This window comes from Lucilia cuprina, chromosome 6 (assembly GCF_022045245.1).
Source record: "Lucilia cuprina isolate Lc7/37 chromosome 6, ASM2204524v1, whole genome shotgun sequence".
In the NCBI taxonomy this organism is placed as follows: domain Eukaryota; kingdom Metazoa; phylum Arthropoda; class Insecta; order Diptera; family Calliphoridae; genus Lucilia; species Lucilia cuprina.
The window spans coordinates 38,468,384-38,485,772 of NC_060954.1; the positions used below are offsets into that span (position 1 = coordinate 38,468,384).

The window sequence follows — 17,389 nt, forward strand, 5'->3', positions numbered from 1 at the left end:
GCCTAGGTTACACCCTGCTACATCCCCTAGTTCATCGTGGAATCTTTTACCTAGCCATTTCAGTCTCAGACTCTGTAATCTGGGACAGTGGCATAAAATATGCTCTACTGTCTCCAGTTCCTCTTCGTCCTCACACAACCTGCAAAAATCCTGTGTGTTACAGACCTCATTACCCCTAAAGGCTCCAATTGAGCAGTGTCCGGTTATTACCCCTACTAAAATCCTTGTACTCTTCCTGTCCAATCCTAATAGCATTCTGGTTGCTTTTGGATTTAACTTCGGTCATAGTGTCCTAGAAACCCTACAATCCAGTCTACTGTACCAGGATTGGTTGGTGGTTTTTTTGAAATATTCGGAAATTAGTCTATAGTAATGACAAATGGGGGGATGATAATAAAAACGAAATTAAATTATGCAATAAACTAAATTAATAAATATAAACAAATAAGAAAGTATAGTCGGGCGTATGAATATTAAATGTGATTTATTTTTCATAATAAAGCATTTATCTTCATTGTTCCGATGCATTTAAGCAATTGGTTGATGAAAACCTAATTTTCTCAAAGAGGCTTTATATGGGCGCTAGGGGAAAATATGGACCAATCCCGATAAAATATTGTGAATATATTTATATTTACATCGAGATATTTGTCTTTTTAAATTAATTTTGGACATTCAAGTAATTTTCTGAAGGGGATTTTGTATGGGAGTTAGGGTCAAATGAGGCCCGGTCTTTATGTAATTTAGCAAGGTCATCAAGACTTTAGGTGAAATAATTGACCGATTTTAACCATTTTCAATAGTCTTCGTCCTTAGGCGATATATATACAAATAATAAAACAAATTAATTAAAATTTAATTACTCATTTAATGCATCAGCCTTTTTCTTGGTGCGTGTTTGCCGCCCGTTTGCACATCAAATGTTACAGTGATGTATTTTAAACACACTACATTTGCAGTGTTGTAAAGTGATAAATTTAAAAACAGTGTTGTAAAGTGATACATTTTCGAACGTGCTGCTAATCAAATGCAGCGTAGTGATGCATTTCCGAACAGGCCCAATATTCGTAAATAACTCATGAATATGCTAATGTATATGCAATTCAATTTTCCCGAACGGTCCATAACTGACAAAGCCAGGTCAAAAATGTATAAATATCAATCATGGTTTTTTATGTTCTAATTATAAATTTATTTGTTTTTAACATTTGTTTTAAACTTAATTATTTTTTGTTTTAATAAATCTCTTAAAAACTATTAATGGATTTTGTTTTATTACTTTATTTTTTTATATATATTTTTTTTGTTATTTATTTTCCTTATAACAATGTGATAATTTAAAATGTAATACATTTTTAAGTATTTTTTTCAGTTATTTTTTTTTGTGATAAAATATGAAGAAAATAGAAAATTAACTTAAAGAAATTAAACAAAAAGTGAAAATAAAATTAAAATACATTTATTTAAAATAATCATGTTTTATTTTTAAACAATCTTAATAAACATACAAAGAAGAAAGAAACATGTTTTGTCTTATTTATTAAACAATAAAATTTAAGTAAAAAAATAAAACATAATTGAAAACAAAAAAAAAAAAAAGATATTAATATTATTAAATATAATTATAATGATAAATGGAGCATACATACATAAAGTCTATATACAATGATATATTATGCGGAGAGGGGTAAATGGGGATATTGGATATTAGACACATAGAATAGAAAATGGCGGATACATATATGATAATTATTAATTTGTAAAAAACAATAAACAAAATGGCAACTGAATTAACTATGTATTTATTTATTTAATTTAAAGGTGGTTGGTTAAAACTTTTTGTAACAAATTGTTAATTTTTATTTATTACTTTTTGTTTTAATTTGAGTTTGAGCTAAAAGGCAGTTTATAATTTCTGATTTAAATAATTGTTGTTGTTGTTTTCTTAAAAACCTGAGCTCCGGCGGAAATTTTGTTATATTTTTCTAAATCTATATTACTATATAATTTGTAATTTTATTTCTGTTAGCAACAAACCATTTAGAATGGCCAATTATTTGTTTTAAATAGTTTTTTTATACAATTTTTTTTATTTAATTAAAATAAACTAAAAATAAGTGTTCAAATCAAAATAGTTAACAAATAAAAAGAAGCAAATTTGTTAACAATAATTGTAAATTCTAAAATAGTATTAAGTAAAAGGAAAAGGGTTATAAAGGGGTTGTTGTTGAATGGTTAGTAGTTTTGTAATTTATAAATGATAATAAATGTTTATTTTTTTAAATGTTTTATATGTTTAACTTTGTAGCTTTTAATGTTCAGATCTTTTGTTTAATTTAAAAAAAATGTTCAAATACCATTTTCTTTTGTTTTTTTCTTTTTTGTTTTGTTTTTTAACACATAAAATTTGTATACCACAGAGTATCTATTGGTTTTTAGTTAAATTTTTACTAGAGCAGACATTGAAAGGAATACATTCTTTATCTTTGCCTTATCTTCCAAAAAATTCACTAAAAATAAACAAGAAAGAAATATTTTCAATAAATTTAATAAAAATCATTCTAATTTATCAATGTGTTTCATATGTGTGTATGTATAAGTATGAAAACCACAACGACAACATCTTCTCTAGCTTACCCATGCTTTTTTACAATATTTTGTACATACATGTTGATTTAATAAGACCCGGTCCACACTAGGAAACTTTTGTTGAGAAACTTTTTCTTAAGACCTGGTTCACACTGGGAAACTTTTGTTGAGAAACTTTTGATTTTGTGTGTGAGAGAAAGAGATGATTGATATTTATTTCTATTTCTCTCACACACAAAAATCAAAAGTTTCCTAGTGTGAACCAGGTCTAATTCTGTTTTAAAGTTTCCTTAGACCTGGTTCACACTGGGAAACTTTTTTTGAGAAACTTTTGATTTTGTGTGTGAGAGAAAGATATGGTTGATATTTCTTTCTCTTTCTCTCACACACACAAAAATCAAGTTTCCCAAAAAAGTTTCCTAGTATGAACCAGGTCTTAATGTCCACACATAGAAACTTTTGTTTCAGAAACTACGTATTAATTGCATTGATTTGTTGTTGTACTAATGAGAAGAATAAGACCTGGTTCACACTAGTAAATTTCTTTGGGAAACTTTTGATTTTTGTGTGTGAGAGAAAAAGATAGAAATATCAACCAGCTCTTTCTCTCAAGCACAAAATCAAAAGTTTCTCAACTAAAGTTTCCCAGTGTGAACCAGGTCTAACAAAACAAAACAAGTTTCCGAGAAACTCCGTACCGCGAGAAAGATGAATGATATTCTTTCTCTTTCTAACGCAAAATCAAAAGTTTCCCAAAAAAATGTTTCCTAGTGTGGACCGGCAGTAAATTTACTAATATGTTTAGCGTGCAAGTGAAAAGAAAATATATAAACATTTTTTTATACTAGGATCATGCATAAATAAATGCCCAAATTAGGAACAATTTTTAAAGAAAATAATATTGCAAATTAAAAGAATTAATGAAATATTAATGAAATTAACTACAAAAGAGGTTTCTACATATTTTAAATTTAAGTACAGGGCAGATATTTTTGGTGAAAACAATTTAAATTACTCTTTTCCCTTAACCAGTATTACGACAAGATTTTCATTTTAATAAGACTCAATAAAATCGGCATAGCAGAATTAAACTATTTAAATATTTTTATTGTTAATACCAATTATCTTTTCACCTAAACAGTAATTGAATTTTAAAAGAATTTAAAAAAATGGCAAGATTATTAATTTATATTATAGGATCATTAATCATCTTTATGAATAGACTCTAAAAATGCGGGATCCATAACAGATATCTAATATTTAAAAAAAAGTAAAAATATAGAGGCAAGTGTCAAATATAGGCAAATCCTCCTACATTGGACCCTATTCTGCATTTCAATTTGAATCGAAATTTTCTCCGTTTGACAACTTTGGTATTCTGCATTTCAACAACTTACAGAAACGTAATTACGATCGAAATGCAAAATACCCGCAATGTAAAAATAAATTGATTCTGATGTTAATCTCCTTTGATGTTTTTAAGTACAAGATTAAACTTCGTAGTGCTGCAACAACAGAAAACGTTACTGTTTGTTGTCAAAACAATGTACATACATATGTTTATAAAAAAAGGAAGATAATTGTAAATGTAATATGAAAATTAATTAAAACTTAAATTTAAAACAAAAAAATGTATTGTGAAGTCCCCATAATTTATACTAATCAATAAATTTAACATTTTAATGTTTATTTTTATAAAAAATTATATTAATTTTTTTTACATCAGCTGTTTACACTTTTGCATTTCTTGCTCAAGTTTAAATCACTTCCATTGGGCGCTTGAACTAGGCAACAAAATTAACTAATTGAGTACTCAAAAACAACTTTGTATGATTAATTTTAATTTAATCCCTAATCCTTCACTTAAGGATTGGCTCTTAAACTAGCAAACAAAATTAACTAAGTGCCGGTTCACACAGGGAAACTTTTGATTTTTGCGTGGGAAAGAAAGAGAAAGAAATATAATTTTTTTCACACACAAAATCAAAAGATTCTCAACAAAAGTTTGACAACTAACTGAGTACTCAAAAATAAATTTGTTCCTTAATGGGAATTTTTATTGTAACGATCTTTCTGAAATTTATATCCGTAAAAATGTTCATATAGGATTTCAAAGTTTGTATAAAAGCTAGGTGGAATAATGAACCAATTTTAACTTCGTTCTTAGACCAGAAAAGACGTTTGATCCAAATTTCATGAAATCATCTCTTACTGACAAGGCTAGAGTTCCATAACCTTCCCGAAATAACATTTACACAGTTCGAAAAAAGGCAGGAAACTGATGTATCCTCTTTAAAATGTTATATAAACACTATTTGTTATTGTTTTGCTGGCTTATATAGATGATTTTGTAAACATGAAAATCTATAGATTTTACCAAAATCTCTTTTGATTCGCGATTCACGAGGACTGTTTCGATAATTTAATTTGAAGTGTAAGTTAAATTAAAGCACAAAACTTCTCCTAGAACACATCAGTCAGTTACAAGAAATGATGTAGAAATATTAAAAAAATATATGCTTTTAAGATGAGATTGGCAAGACTGTCCAACTAGGAGGATTTGTTCGTGTATTCGATGTGTGAGAAGTTATTTCTTAAACGGTCCAAGATGAATATCGTACGTATGTCGGTGTCTATATATCACTGATACTGATATAAAAAGATTTTTTAAACTATCTGACGAATGTAGTGTAGATGAAGCAGAGATCCTAGCGATCTAGAAAACGACTGAACTGTTACGAAATTATATGGTTGGGTTTCGTGGCACTGCAATGTGTATGGTAATGATGATGCGGAGGAACTTGCCAAATTACTATTGAAGTGTGCTCAACTCAAGATACTTATAGTACTGTTTAGGCGCAGTTAAAGGATTCATAAAGAGAGATCATAACCAAAATATTACAGAATATATGAAGATACAAAGAAAAAAGAAACGATTAAGCAAATTAATTCCCACAGTCCTAGAATCCAGAATATCAGATTAAAGTGGCTGAGAAATACGACAAACTGGGTTAACAGATAAATTGACTTAAATTCAAAACTGAAAAACACAATCATCGGTTATAGTCCGCCTAAATTTGTTTCGAGTTTAATCTAACAGCAGTTGAGCCTAGTTTAACTGAGTAGTAAGAAACCCGCCCTTAATGACCTAAACTTTGGCAGGACTGAAATAATGCGATAAAAAAGTATGCATCAGAAACAGGTACATAACTGGAGTGCATCTGATGTGCAGTATTTGTTTATACATAACAAGTACTATTTAGATTCTAAAACTTTATTGTCTGCTTTTCAATTGAATCGAAATTTTCCCTTTTTTTTATTGGACCAGCACTCAGGGGATGACCCCTACTTATGCAAACCATTGTGTTGGAACTAAGAAAATAGGTTGTGGGGTGGAGGATATAGGGAGTAGTGTTTGTAGTCATTTGATTTAAATCTTCTTATATCGAAAGTGGCAGGGAATACCTCAAAGGTACACATTACATTGTAGTATCGATAGAACAGTGAAATACACCCCACGTTGCGACGGCAGATGTATTTCCAAATATATCCCATTTGTTATTTTGTTTTACTAAGTTTTAAGAACGTGTTATATCTTCTTTCTTTTGAAATCCTACATTCGCCGATTACAAGGAAATACGTCTCCCGCAACTCTTTTATGTTCTCTCATTTATAATAAAGTTTAGAGATTTAATTTCTCTCGTTTTACAAAGAAGGCATTATATTTTGACTTTCATAACAATTTATCTAAAAATCTTAATCTATATTACTTTAATCTCAAATTTTTGTATAAATTTGGATGCAATAGTTCTTGAGTTTATTTACCCTAATATAAAAAGTATAAAATAGTCCATTTTATTTTTGTGATTATCGAAAAAGTAAGAGTTTCTTGCTATCAGAAAGTATTTAAATAAAAGAAGCAAGTCACACTTCATAATCAAATATAGAAAATAATGGATTTCATTTGTTAAAAGATTAACAAAAGAATTTCCATATATAATGAAATAAAGAATTAAAGTTTATACAATTTATAGACAAATAATTATTAATCAGACATTAATTAAACACAATTTACTATTAACACAAAACAATAGATAACAAACTTTTAAAATCTGCTACAAAAAACACACCCGAAAATTAGATAAATAATGATTAGTTTTCTGAAGTTTTTTTTTTTTTAAATAAATAGCATTCCTTTCAATGTCTGTAATGTGTTAAACAAAAACAAAAAAACTAAATAAATACAAAATTAAAAAAAAATGTAATAAAGTATGAAAAGGATATTAAAACCATACATATTAACACCACACACGCACACACTCTATGTATAGGATAAATATTAATTTTTCCAGACAAAAAAAAAACATACAAAAATAAACTTATTTCAAAATTTAGATATCATTCTTAAATGTTAAAAAAATATTTGTTTAGCAATTATATTCTTTTAGAGGGAAAAATTATTTTAGTTTTTTTCTTTTCTTTCGAAAAAAAATGGCAAAAAATAATTTTTCTCTCCAAACTGAAAACGTTAAAAAATATAACGTATCCTTTTGTTACATTTGATAGAGGAGCAGGTTCATTTTTTGGATGATAAATAATTCATATAGTCTGTAGTTTGACGAGCATTACGTACCAATTCACTATTTGTATCCTTGTCATTCCAATGCTGAATATCATTGGGAAGATCTTGTTGCTGTTGCGAAGATGTACGTCGGGAAAATGAACGATTTCTTTGATGGTGGCGACGATCTAAAGTGCTGGAAGCATCACTGGCCAAACTGCTTTGACTACTATAACGGCTACCGAATTTGTGTGATCGATTTTTATTTTGATGCTGATTATGATGTTGATGATGATTGCCACCACCACCGCGCTGCTGATAACTGTTGGGACTTTGACTGCGTCTATAGTTATTGCTTTGATTGTTGCCATCAATTCTAGACTTGGCCGGTCTGGGCAAGGTGCGTGCTCTTGAGGAGCTGCGACTATTTGACTCGGGTCCATTTGTGTTGTATGAAGAATTTTCATCCACATATTGTAAATTACTATTTGAACTTCTCCAGGTATCTGAATTTTTATCTTTAGCATTTTTATTATTCTTCTGAAAACGTGGTGGCTTATCGTAAGTGGGCCTATTATTATAGTGTCTACCACCACCTCTACGATGGTTATTGCCACGCTCATAGTTGCTCATGTAGGAACGTTCACTGCGATCGTCCCGTTGTGATTGTCGATCCCAATTGGAATTCGCTATACCCGTATACGATGACTGATTGCCAGAACGTTCAATTTTCTCCTGAGCATGTTTCAGGCGATCATTAATGCTGTAGAGGCGTATACTGCCACCATCACTGCGTATACTTTGACGATCATCGTCAAAACTGGCACTAAAACGTCTTTGAGCATTGCGCGATCGATTGTCTTTATTTTGATCGTCACGATTAAATCTGGGAGCTCGCCAACGTGGCAAAGGTTTTGATTCGTCACGTTCTTCATTACCGCTATTTTGAGAATCGCGACTATTCTGTAACGGTTCATTGCTAGAAAATAATCGTAAAATAAAAATAAACAAAAAAAATAAAATTTAGAATTTGGAAAACAAAAAAAGGTTTAGTCAATTGCAAATTAAAGTGTAATAAATAGCTTTTTAAAGGGACACCACACATCTCAGCCAACAGAAAGGGTTAGTTATTCAAAACGATTTGATTTTAAATGTCTGACAATGCCTTTACACAACCTTCACCAAAAATATTCCAAAATAAATTCAAAATTCTGTGTTTAAACTGAAGTCACAAACTAAATTATTGGAGTGACTGACTAGTTTTCTATAGAATTCCATTTGTTGCAAAAGTTCAGCATATTAATTAACAAAAAGTTTCAATTTCCCTAAACAATGTTCATGGCAAACTTAATAATAGATAAAACTATATCATTCAAAGATTCATGTTGCGTTTAAAGGAAGCATTCATTAACTTTTGAAAATTGCTGTTCTAGCATAAACAAGCGTTTAATAACTTAAGGTCTGAATGCCGCCAAACGATGTAGAAAAAGATCACCATTGACAATCAACAATTTTGGATTACACACGCTTCAGTGGATTATGTTTCTCTTTCTTTGAATAATTGAAAGCATACGTCTCAGGTTATGCGATGATGCCGAGGAAATTACAGAGAATACAGATATCAGGTTGAAAAAGCTAGATAATAGGTTCCATGACGAAATTGCGAGACATTTTAAGCAGTTTTCATTAATCTCTCTCTCTGTCTCTTTAACTATATTCTTTTTAGTTTTTCTAGTGTTCATTTTTCTTTTTTACATAAACCTATACGTCCCTTTCATTTAATGTTTATCATGTTCTACTATATTAACCACTTCATATCAATTCGATACAAAATTTGTGCTAATAGTTGTATATTGAAGTAAATTGAAGAACACGGACACCCAAAATTCTATACCAAAATGACTGACAGGAAGGTGTTGTAAAAGAAAAAAGTATTTGAAAACAAAAAATAATGAAGTATGCCAATAATTTTGTTCAATCAAATTGGACACTTTTTTTTAATTATTTTAATTAAAAATACACGATAATAATACCTCGATAGAAACAAAGTAAATTTTCTGGAAAACTAGTCATTCTATAAAATTAAGATTTCTATATTGAAAATCTATTTAATATCATGAAGTTTAAAGTATGTATTTAAAGTACGTACTGTGCCAATAATTTAGTTCGAAATTGTATTTAAAGCTTAATTTAACGAAGCCGGTGTAAAATAAATGGATACTGTCATCTTTTGATGTACTACAATATCGATGTACATTATGACATTAGATAGATATTATGTTATGTCATTGGTAATCTCGATTTAGAGGCCATTAATAGTCATGAGAATCTCACCTTACCAATGGTTATTTGAGAAACGTTTCAAGATCTTTTATTGGACTTTACACATTTGAATCTAAATCATAAACTCAAGAACCGTTGCACCAAAATTTCCAAATTAATTTCATTACTAATTAGTTCTAGCTTTCAACAAAAAGTAAATACACTATAGATTAGACTGTAAAGTAGACTTAACTATAGACAAGACTGCAGACAATACTTTAGACTAGTTTATAGGCTAGACCAGACTATACACTAGACTAGACTATACTATACTATATACTAGACTATAGACCGGAGTATAGACAATAGAATAGATTAGTGTATAGAATAGACTATATACTATACTATAGACTAGAGTATAGACTATAGATTTGACTTTAGAAAAGATTATAGACTAAACCATGGAATATACTATTGACTATACTATAGACTAGACTACAGGCTAAACTATAGACTAGACTATAATATAGACTAGACTATACTATAGACTAGAATATACATATACTAGACTATTGACTAGAATATAGAAGAAACTATAGAGTAGACTATATATTATACCATAGACTAAACTATAGACTAGACTACAGACTGGACTAAAGACTAAACTATAGATTAGACTAAAGACAAGACTATAGACAAGACTATAGACTAGACTACAGACTAGATTATAGACTAGACTATAGACTAGACTATAGATTAGACTATAAACTAGACTAGACTATAGACTAGACTATAGACTAGACTATAGACTAGACTATAGACTAGACTATAGACTAGACTATAGACTAGACTATAGACTAAACTATAGACTAAACTATAGACTAGACTATAAACTAGACTATAGACTAGACTATAGACTAGACTATAGACTAGACTATAGACTAGACTATAGACTAGACTATAGACTAGACTATAACTAGACTATAGACTAGACTATAGACTAGACTATAGTCTAGACTATAGACTAGTGTATAGACTACCGATTTGACTTTAGAAAAGACTGTAGACTAAACTATGGGCTATACTATAGACTAGATTAGACTATAGACTTGAGTATAAACTAGACTAGGATATTGATCACTTTTCAAAAGATTATAAGTTATAAAAGGTACCAACATGTCGTGGAGGTTCCGCAGTTATTTTCAATGTCAAGAGCTACTAAAGTACTGAATTTTTATGTTATAAATTTGTAAATATTTTTTTATGAGGTTTTAAGATATGTAATGTAATATAATGAAAGAAGAAATTTAAAAATCTTTACGAATTAGCGAAATAAACAGTTTTTGTTCTTTTGAAAAGTTTTGTTTTTTAAGTTGGAGACATCACTTCGATGTAAACAACAATGTGATCCGATCAAAAAAAATTACATATGCATAATTATTCCATTTAAAAATAAAATCCAAAATTAACAAAATTTCTAACAATAAAGTTTTGCTAATCAATATAAAAATAATAGTACTATGTAAAAAGCATTAAAAATAATTTACTAACTAAAGACGCTATCACCAGAAATATTTGTCCCAAAATAAAAAAATTAAAAATATACCAAAAATTAGTTTTTAATATAAACATGACATGTATTTCTTTCGTACAATTTACAATTGTATTTGTGATAGATAGATAAATAAATAAGACTTTATACTTTTCTTACATTACAAATAAACTTAAAATAAACTTACCTATTGAAGTTTTGTTTAAGTGGTCTTGGTGATTGTCTGGGTTGAAATGAGCGTCTTGAGTTGCGACTCTGTCTATCGCTGTCATTATCATAACTCCTATTAGAAGAATGCTGACGATCACGTACATCACCAAAGCTTCTGTTCAATTGATCTTGATTACCACCACTGCTGCTCAAGTTTAATTCACTTTCGACACCGTTATACTCCTCAAAAGAATCCTCACAAACTTGTTCGCTCCACTTCTTATAGCTGTCGGGATCATCTTCGGTGTTGTCGTTAACATTACCAGAATCACCATTTTCATAACTGGTATTATTCGACGACGAAGGCAGGGGAACTTCATCGTAACTATTTTGCTGCTGTTGTAGTTGAGTTGAAGGGCAGGTAAAATTTGGTTGTTGTTGTTGTTGATGCTGGGGACTATTGTTGGTTTGATTTTGTTGCTGTTGCGCATGATGAGAATTAGCTTGCGACGAGGGTGTTTGTTGATTTGAATTTTGATTATTGTTACCCTCGTCATCGTCCTCCATAATGAAATATTTTGTATACATTACTTCTAATTGTGACCCTAAACTTGCAAAATTGCTATAAAATAAATCTAAAGTCATTAACATAATGGCTTTAACGGTTGGCTTCAAATTTGGCTGCTCTATTAGATTCTTTCGTATGTGATATAGTAATTGTGATATTTCCGTTTTATGCAGATTGCGCATCAAATCACCATTGAGTGTTATTTGTGACAATATTAATTTCGCCAATTTTACATCGTTCACATTCTTTTCCTCCTTAATTTCACGTATGAGTAGACCCAATAACGACTCACCCAATATGTTGATGGGCGAATTATCTGCCAAACGTACACGATGATAATATTCTCCCAAAAGTGTTATAGAATTATAAAGACGTTCACGATCATGCAATCTATAGTTTTCAGCATTAACGAAATTCTTTTGCAACAGCGTTAACATGGCTGTTCGCACTTTTGTCTCCTTCATGGCGAGAACATCAAAATTATGTGATGCAAAGAGTAAAGCAAATTTTAAAGCTGTTTCACCGTCTTCCAATGCTTTGTCATTTAGATATTCCATTGATTCACTAAAAGAGAAGAGAAAAAAGTTTAAAATTATTAATATTAATTTAAAAAGTTAAAAACTGTAATTGATGATAATTTATTGTTTTGGTACAAAATTAATTAAGAAGATTTTTTTTATTTCATATTATTTTGTGTATGAATGTTTTGATGACTTTCTTTTTATTAAAATTGTGTTATTGTTAGTGTGGGAGTTGTTGGTTAAATATACAAAAATACATTCGTCATAATTTAATTTAACAGTATTAATAAGTCTTAATTAAAAAGCTGTATAAAGTAAATAAAAAACACTGTGTATGAAATTTAAACTTTGAATTAAAAAGTTTTTAATAAAAAACTTTTTCCAATAAAATGATATGAATGATATCTCTCTATCGTTCTGTGTACTTGACTATTGTTTGGTCTAAGAAATTATCTATGGACTAGTCTATTCAATTTTATAGTCTACTAGTGTAGATTATAATATTGATAAAATTATTGACTAGTCTAATAAACAATCTAACCATAAACTTTTGACTTCGGGTAACTATTGTCCCGCCTATTGACTTTTTTGATGGAGTAGTCTTTTAAGGGCTTTTATAAAATAGTCCTTAATTTATAAACTATACTATTCACTTGTCTATTTTTCTCCGCCTTGGTGTTATTGCAATCCCGAGGTATAAAGAAGTGGCCAATACCTCTAGTCTGGCCGGGACTAAAAAATTGGTTAAAGTCTACTGTTTGGCTAAGTCCTTGCATAGATTGAAAGAGGTCAGACCAGAGCATGGCATAATCTGGTACTACGAGTGACTAGTTGCCCCCAGGACAGTGTCCTGGCTGGTCAGTTGGTTGAGGTTCCTTTGGGATCCACGTAGTGGCTGTGGTTTAAACCCAAATTCGCGGGGAGAGTAATTGGCGGTTAAAAGATTGATGTAAGGTAAAGTCAATATTTCGGGATAAGTTCGGTGATGTTGCCGAAACAACCGATACCCCACAGATGAGAGACTCTAGGACTAAGCGTTGGAAATAAGTTGATATTAATTGTATATGGTACGGGATGAATGTGAGGTACGGCGGGCCTCACCCTACACGTCTACCTATAATGAATGTGTCGTATGTTGTTCTCTTATGAATGTGTGGTATGAATGAAATGTGTGCTGGGTTGTCTGATGATGGATGAAAGGTATCATATACAAATGATGCATTGAATTTTCCTTCCTTGTCCAGATATGTTCAGAGTATTCTCTGTTCATATCAGAATTACCACAGTGTGTCCCCGTGACTAAGAACAATGTCTTCGGCTTAATTGATGGATTCATACTTCAGAGATCAGATAGTTTGAGCATTTCAGCAAAGTGCTTGTGCATGGACCGTTCAAAGCCAATGTACAAAAATTGACACTTGAGTTCTTCATTGAGGGATAAAGGGGCGATGGTGCACCGTTCTCTAGTCTACCCAGTGGATGAAAAAGACCACCAAGAAATAAGACCGTCAAGGCAGGTGTTCACGTTAAAACTCTCGACATTCATGTCTATTTTTCTTTCGTCTAAAGTATTAACTATTTTAAGGACTAAACTAATGCTATGTATACACGGTTGTTAGATCTTACAACGTTGTCAGTAAAATGTGCAGAAATTGTCTAATAATACTGTCAACTTACAAATTTTGTCTTGCAATATTTTCGGTAATATTTTTTCTGACAACGTTGCAAAAGAAAAATTGAAAGTTTAGTTTCTAACTTTTTTTTGCAGGACTTTTTCTGTTATTCGAATCTTTGCCTTTTAATGGGAATATCAATCGACAATAGTCATAGTCTTAAGTAAAATTTAATTTAAAAAATCCTAAGTAAAATATCGCATAATAATGATTTTTTTATTTTAAAAAAGGTGACATAAATATTTTTATTATTAATTTAAGATACAAAAGCCGCAACAGTGAATCATTTAATTAAAAATATCTTTAATGTATATAAAAATGGAAAACCTAAGACAACTAAAACAGATTATATACAAATACATGCATAAGTAAATAAATACAATACAAGTATATAAAGAACTTAACAACATAATAAATTTGCAAACAAAAAAAAAATAAATAAAAGTAAATGACAACAATGGAAAAAAAATAACAACGTAAGTTAGAAAATAGTTTATAAAAAAATTAATGACAAACCAAACGCTGACCACACAGTAGTTGAATTTTAAATTGTATTAAAAACATTGACAAGAAAAACAAAAACGACAACAAAACAGAAAAAAAAACGGACAACATGAACAACATAAATTAGCAAATAAAGAGATACATACAATGAAGTAAATCAATTTGCTGCTACGACTAAAGGTACAAAAAAGAAAGAAATATAAACAACTACAGTACACTTCAAAGCAACAAATTAACCATCTACTACTAAACACTAACTAACTTATAAAGAACATATACTTAAGGCTGTTTCTGTTAGTGGTGCTATCTATCTCTGCGATGGTTTAAATATGCTGTAAAATAACAATAATTATTTGCTATAATCTATACAAACATACAATCATAGTTGCATAGATAGATATGTGTATGTATATATGTCATGTTCATTAGGGTGGTAATGAAAAATTTACATTCTTTATCTTGTCACATCTTGGTGCGATTTAGAGTATACGTTTGGAAACATCGCTATTGGATGTTGTTGAAGAGAATTCTATTCTAGGAAATCATTATTAAGAAGGGAACAACCAATTGTCATGTATGTTTATTTATACAGTTTGTGTGCCCTGAGAATAATAGAAGTGGTGTTTGACTCGAGCGGGTTTCTTGCTCCTCAGTTAAACTAGGCTTAACTTGCTGTTAGATTAAACTCGGAACAAATTTAGGCGGACTTTAACCGATAATTGTGTTTTTCAGTTTTAGATTTAAGCTCAGTTAACTTTGTTAGTATTGCCAAGTTTTCACTCAAAAACATAAACAATGAACAGCTGTTTTTTGCAAACAATACTTTTGTAAAATGGAAAATTTTAATTACAGCGATGTCGTTCTATTGACAAGTTTAGAGCTGAGGTTGTTGTTGTAAAAGATTCGCTGTAACTGGACGTTCTTCCCTATGGAACAAAAGCTGATGTTGTGTTATGTGATTCAGTAAAAACATGACGTTATCTTGCGAGTGAGAAAATCCATTTCTGGGTTTGTTAGTAATTGCGATTTTTAAAAAATTTTCTGCAGTCTGAACCGTTTTCCAGATATCTAGCACATAGAAAATAATAAGACTCTATAAACCTACACAATCTTATCATCAGCCTATAACTACTACAATGAGTAGTATTTTCTTTAATTTGAATCCCTTTTGAAGATGCCTATTGCATCCTATTTGTAAGTTTTAGTTAAAGTACTACAAATACATCTAATACATAGAAGATAATAAGACTCTGTAATCCTACATAATCATATCATCTGTCAATAACCCCTTCAATGAGTAAAAATTTCTTTAATTGTTAATCCCTTTTGAAGATGCCTATTGCATCCTATTTGTAACTTCTAGTTAAAGTACTACAATTCTACCGTATACCTATCGTAAAGTTGAATTAAAATTTGTTTACATAAACATATTTCACTGCACCCTAATGTTTATCTATAATTTTAGACGGATTTTTCTCATTAAAAAAAACAATACTAATACCCTTTATCCATATCATTATAAAGATACATGCATAAGGTACTAATATACTAACTATATACAAATACAACTACTAGGTATCATGAAGTAGTGATGATATCGAGTAGTAGCAGTAGTAAGAAAAAAATAAAAATAAAAACACATTCATTTTGTACAAAATTATAACCTCAATTGATGCTTTCTTTCACATTAATCTAACTAATAAAGTTGATTTTCATGCAAACAAATACAAACAAGACAGTGGTGTTGCTATTGTAGAATGGAAATGAGTTATGATTGATAAGAATACATGTAGTATGTACAATGTATAAAGATACGATGATGGTTGGCTGATACTACTTACCACAACATATTTTCATCACGTACAATATTACAGAAATCTGTTTCGATTGATTTGATCTTGTGATTCATGGTTATGCCATCGTCTTGTAGATCCAGACCACGTATCATTTCGATTATGTGATCGTAGGGACAAACACCAGGCGGCAGGGACATTGTATTATTGATGGGTTGCAAATAGCTACGCAAATCACTAAGACTAGTTACACCGTCGTTGGCAGGGTGTACGGGCATACCACTACCACCACCACTGCTGCTGCCACATACAACAGCATTACGACCTGTTGTTGCATTTACTAGGTTAACCGAGCTGGCTGCTGTGGCAGTAGAAATGTTTGAAGCAGAGGAAGAGTTAGACATTAGACCTCCTCTGGCCATACCACCAACACCACCATTTTTTGATTTTGTATTATTATTGTTACTAATCATATTAGCAGCCATATAGCCAAAAAGTGACGACGATACAATGTCTGTTGTCTCTATGCCTTTGTGTCTGTCTCTCTGTCCGTGTCAATGGCTGTTGCTCAGTTCGCTAATTGCGCCTTTCCCTTATGTATTTAGTTGGCTTAAAAAATTTTTTATTGCTGCTGTTTCTGCTTCTGTTGAATTTGTTTTTGTAGTCTGCTTAATTTTTCGGTGGTAATTTATTTATTTTCTCCCTTTTTAGTTAAACGTTTTGTTAATAAAAAAAATATAACAAAAAGAATGTGTGTGTGTCCAATATACATAAATCGAACAAATTGTATATAGGGAGACAACAGAAATGCGTCTTAAACACGATTTTTTTGTTTTATGGTGAAATTTTTTGTTAAATTTATGACTTTTTTTAAGCACCTGATATTTGTAAAGTTGTTTGCTTTTTTATAAGTTACTTATAATTACAATTTAAAACTTAATAAACACTAGACATTTAATAACTATTTACGTTCTTTACTTTAAATTTGAAAAAGAAATGTTACAATTTTGCAAAGAAAAATCTTTTTTTTTTTCGTGGAAAAAATATATTTTGCCCGAAAAACGTTAGAAGAATGCAAAATCATAAAGAAGAAAAAACAAGAAAGAAGAAATCAAAAGAGACAAAAACAGGCGGCGATAACAATTTGTACGTATCAAAAATCGATAACTGTGTATTAATACAAAAAGCAGATACTAATCGAAGCAACACTGCTTAT

At 30.2% G+C, this 17,389-nt stretch overlaps 1 protein-coding gene across 2 annotated transcripts; it reads right to left on the reverse strand.

The window, feature by feature from the left end:
- Window positions 1-1,443: 1,443 nt before the first annotated feature.
- LOC111677213 (probable serine/threonine-protein kinase clkA) lies at window positions 1,444-17,263 on the reverse strand. 2 transcript variants are annotated; one of them, XM_023438301.2, is made up of 4 exons: window positions 16,222-17,263; window positions 11,152-12,246; window positions 7,223-8,129; window positions 1,444-2,510 (listed from the first exon to the last, which is right to left on the reverse strand). In XM_023438301.2, exons 1-4 carry the CDS (start codon window positions 16,656-16,658, stop codon window positions 2,508-2,510), a joined length of 2,442 nt encoding a protein of 813 aa, XP_023294069.2. In that variant the 5' UTR covers window positions 16,659-17,263; the 3' UTR covers window positions 1,444-2,507. The 2 variants fall into 2 exon arrangements, with proteins under 2 accessions (XP_023294069.2, XP_023294068.2); XM_023438300.2 differs by lacking the exon at window positions 1,444-2,510 and having other exon boundaries at window positions 6,770-8,129.
- Window positions 17,264-17,389: the final 126 nt, after the last annotated feature.

What these genes read in the sequence shown, in the direction of transcription:
- LOC111677213 (XM_023438300.2), bottom strand. Translation starts at nt 16,658, where the DNA reads ATGGCTGCTAATATGATTAGTAACAATAATAATACAAAATCAAAAAAT. An exon ending in CGTGATGAAAATATGTTGTG is followed by an intron (nt 12,247 to 16,221) that starts GTAAGTAGTATC and finishes CTTCTCTTTTAG; the next exon opens with TGAATCAATGGAATATCTAA. An exon ending in CTTAAACAAAACTTCAATAG is followed by an intron (nt 8,130 to 11,151) that starts GTAAGTTTATTT and finishes ATTATTTTCTAG; the next exon opens with CAATGAACCGTTACAGAATA.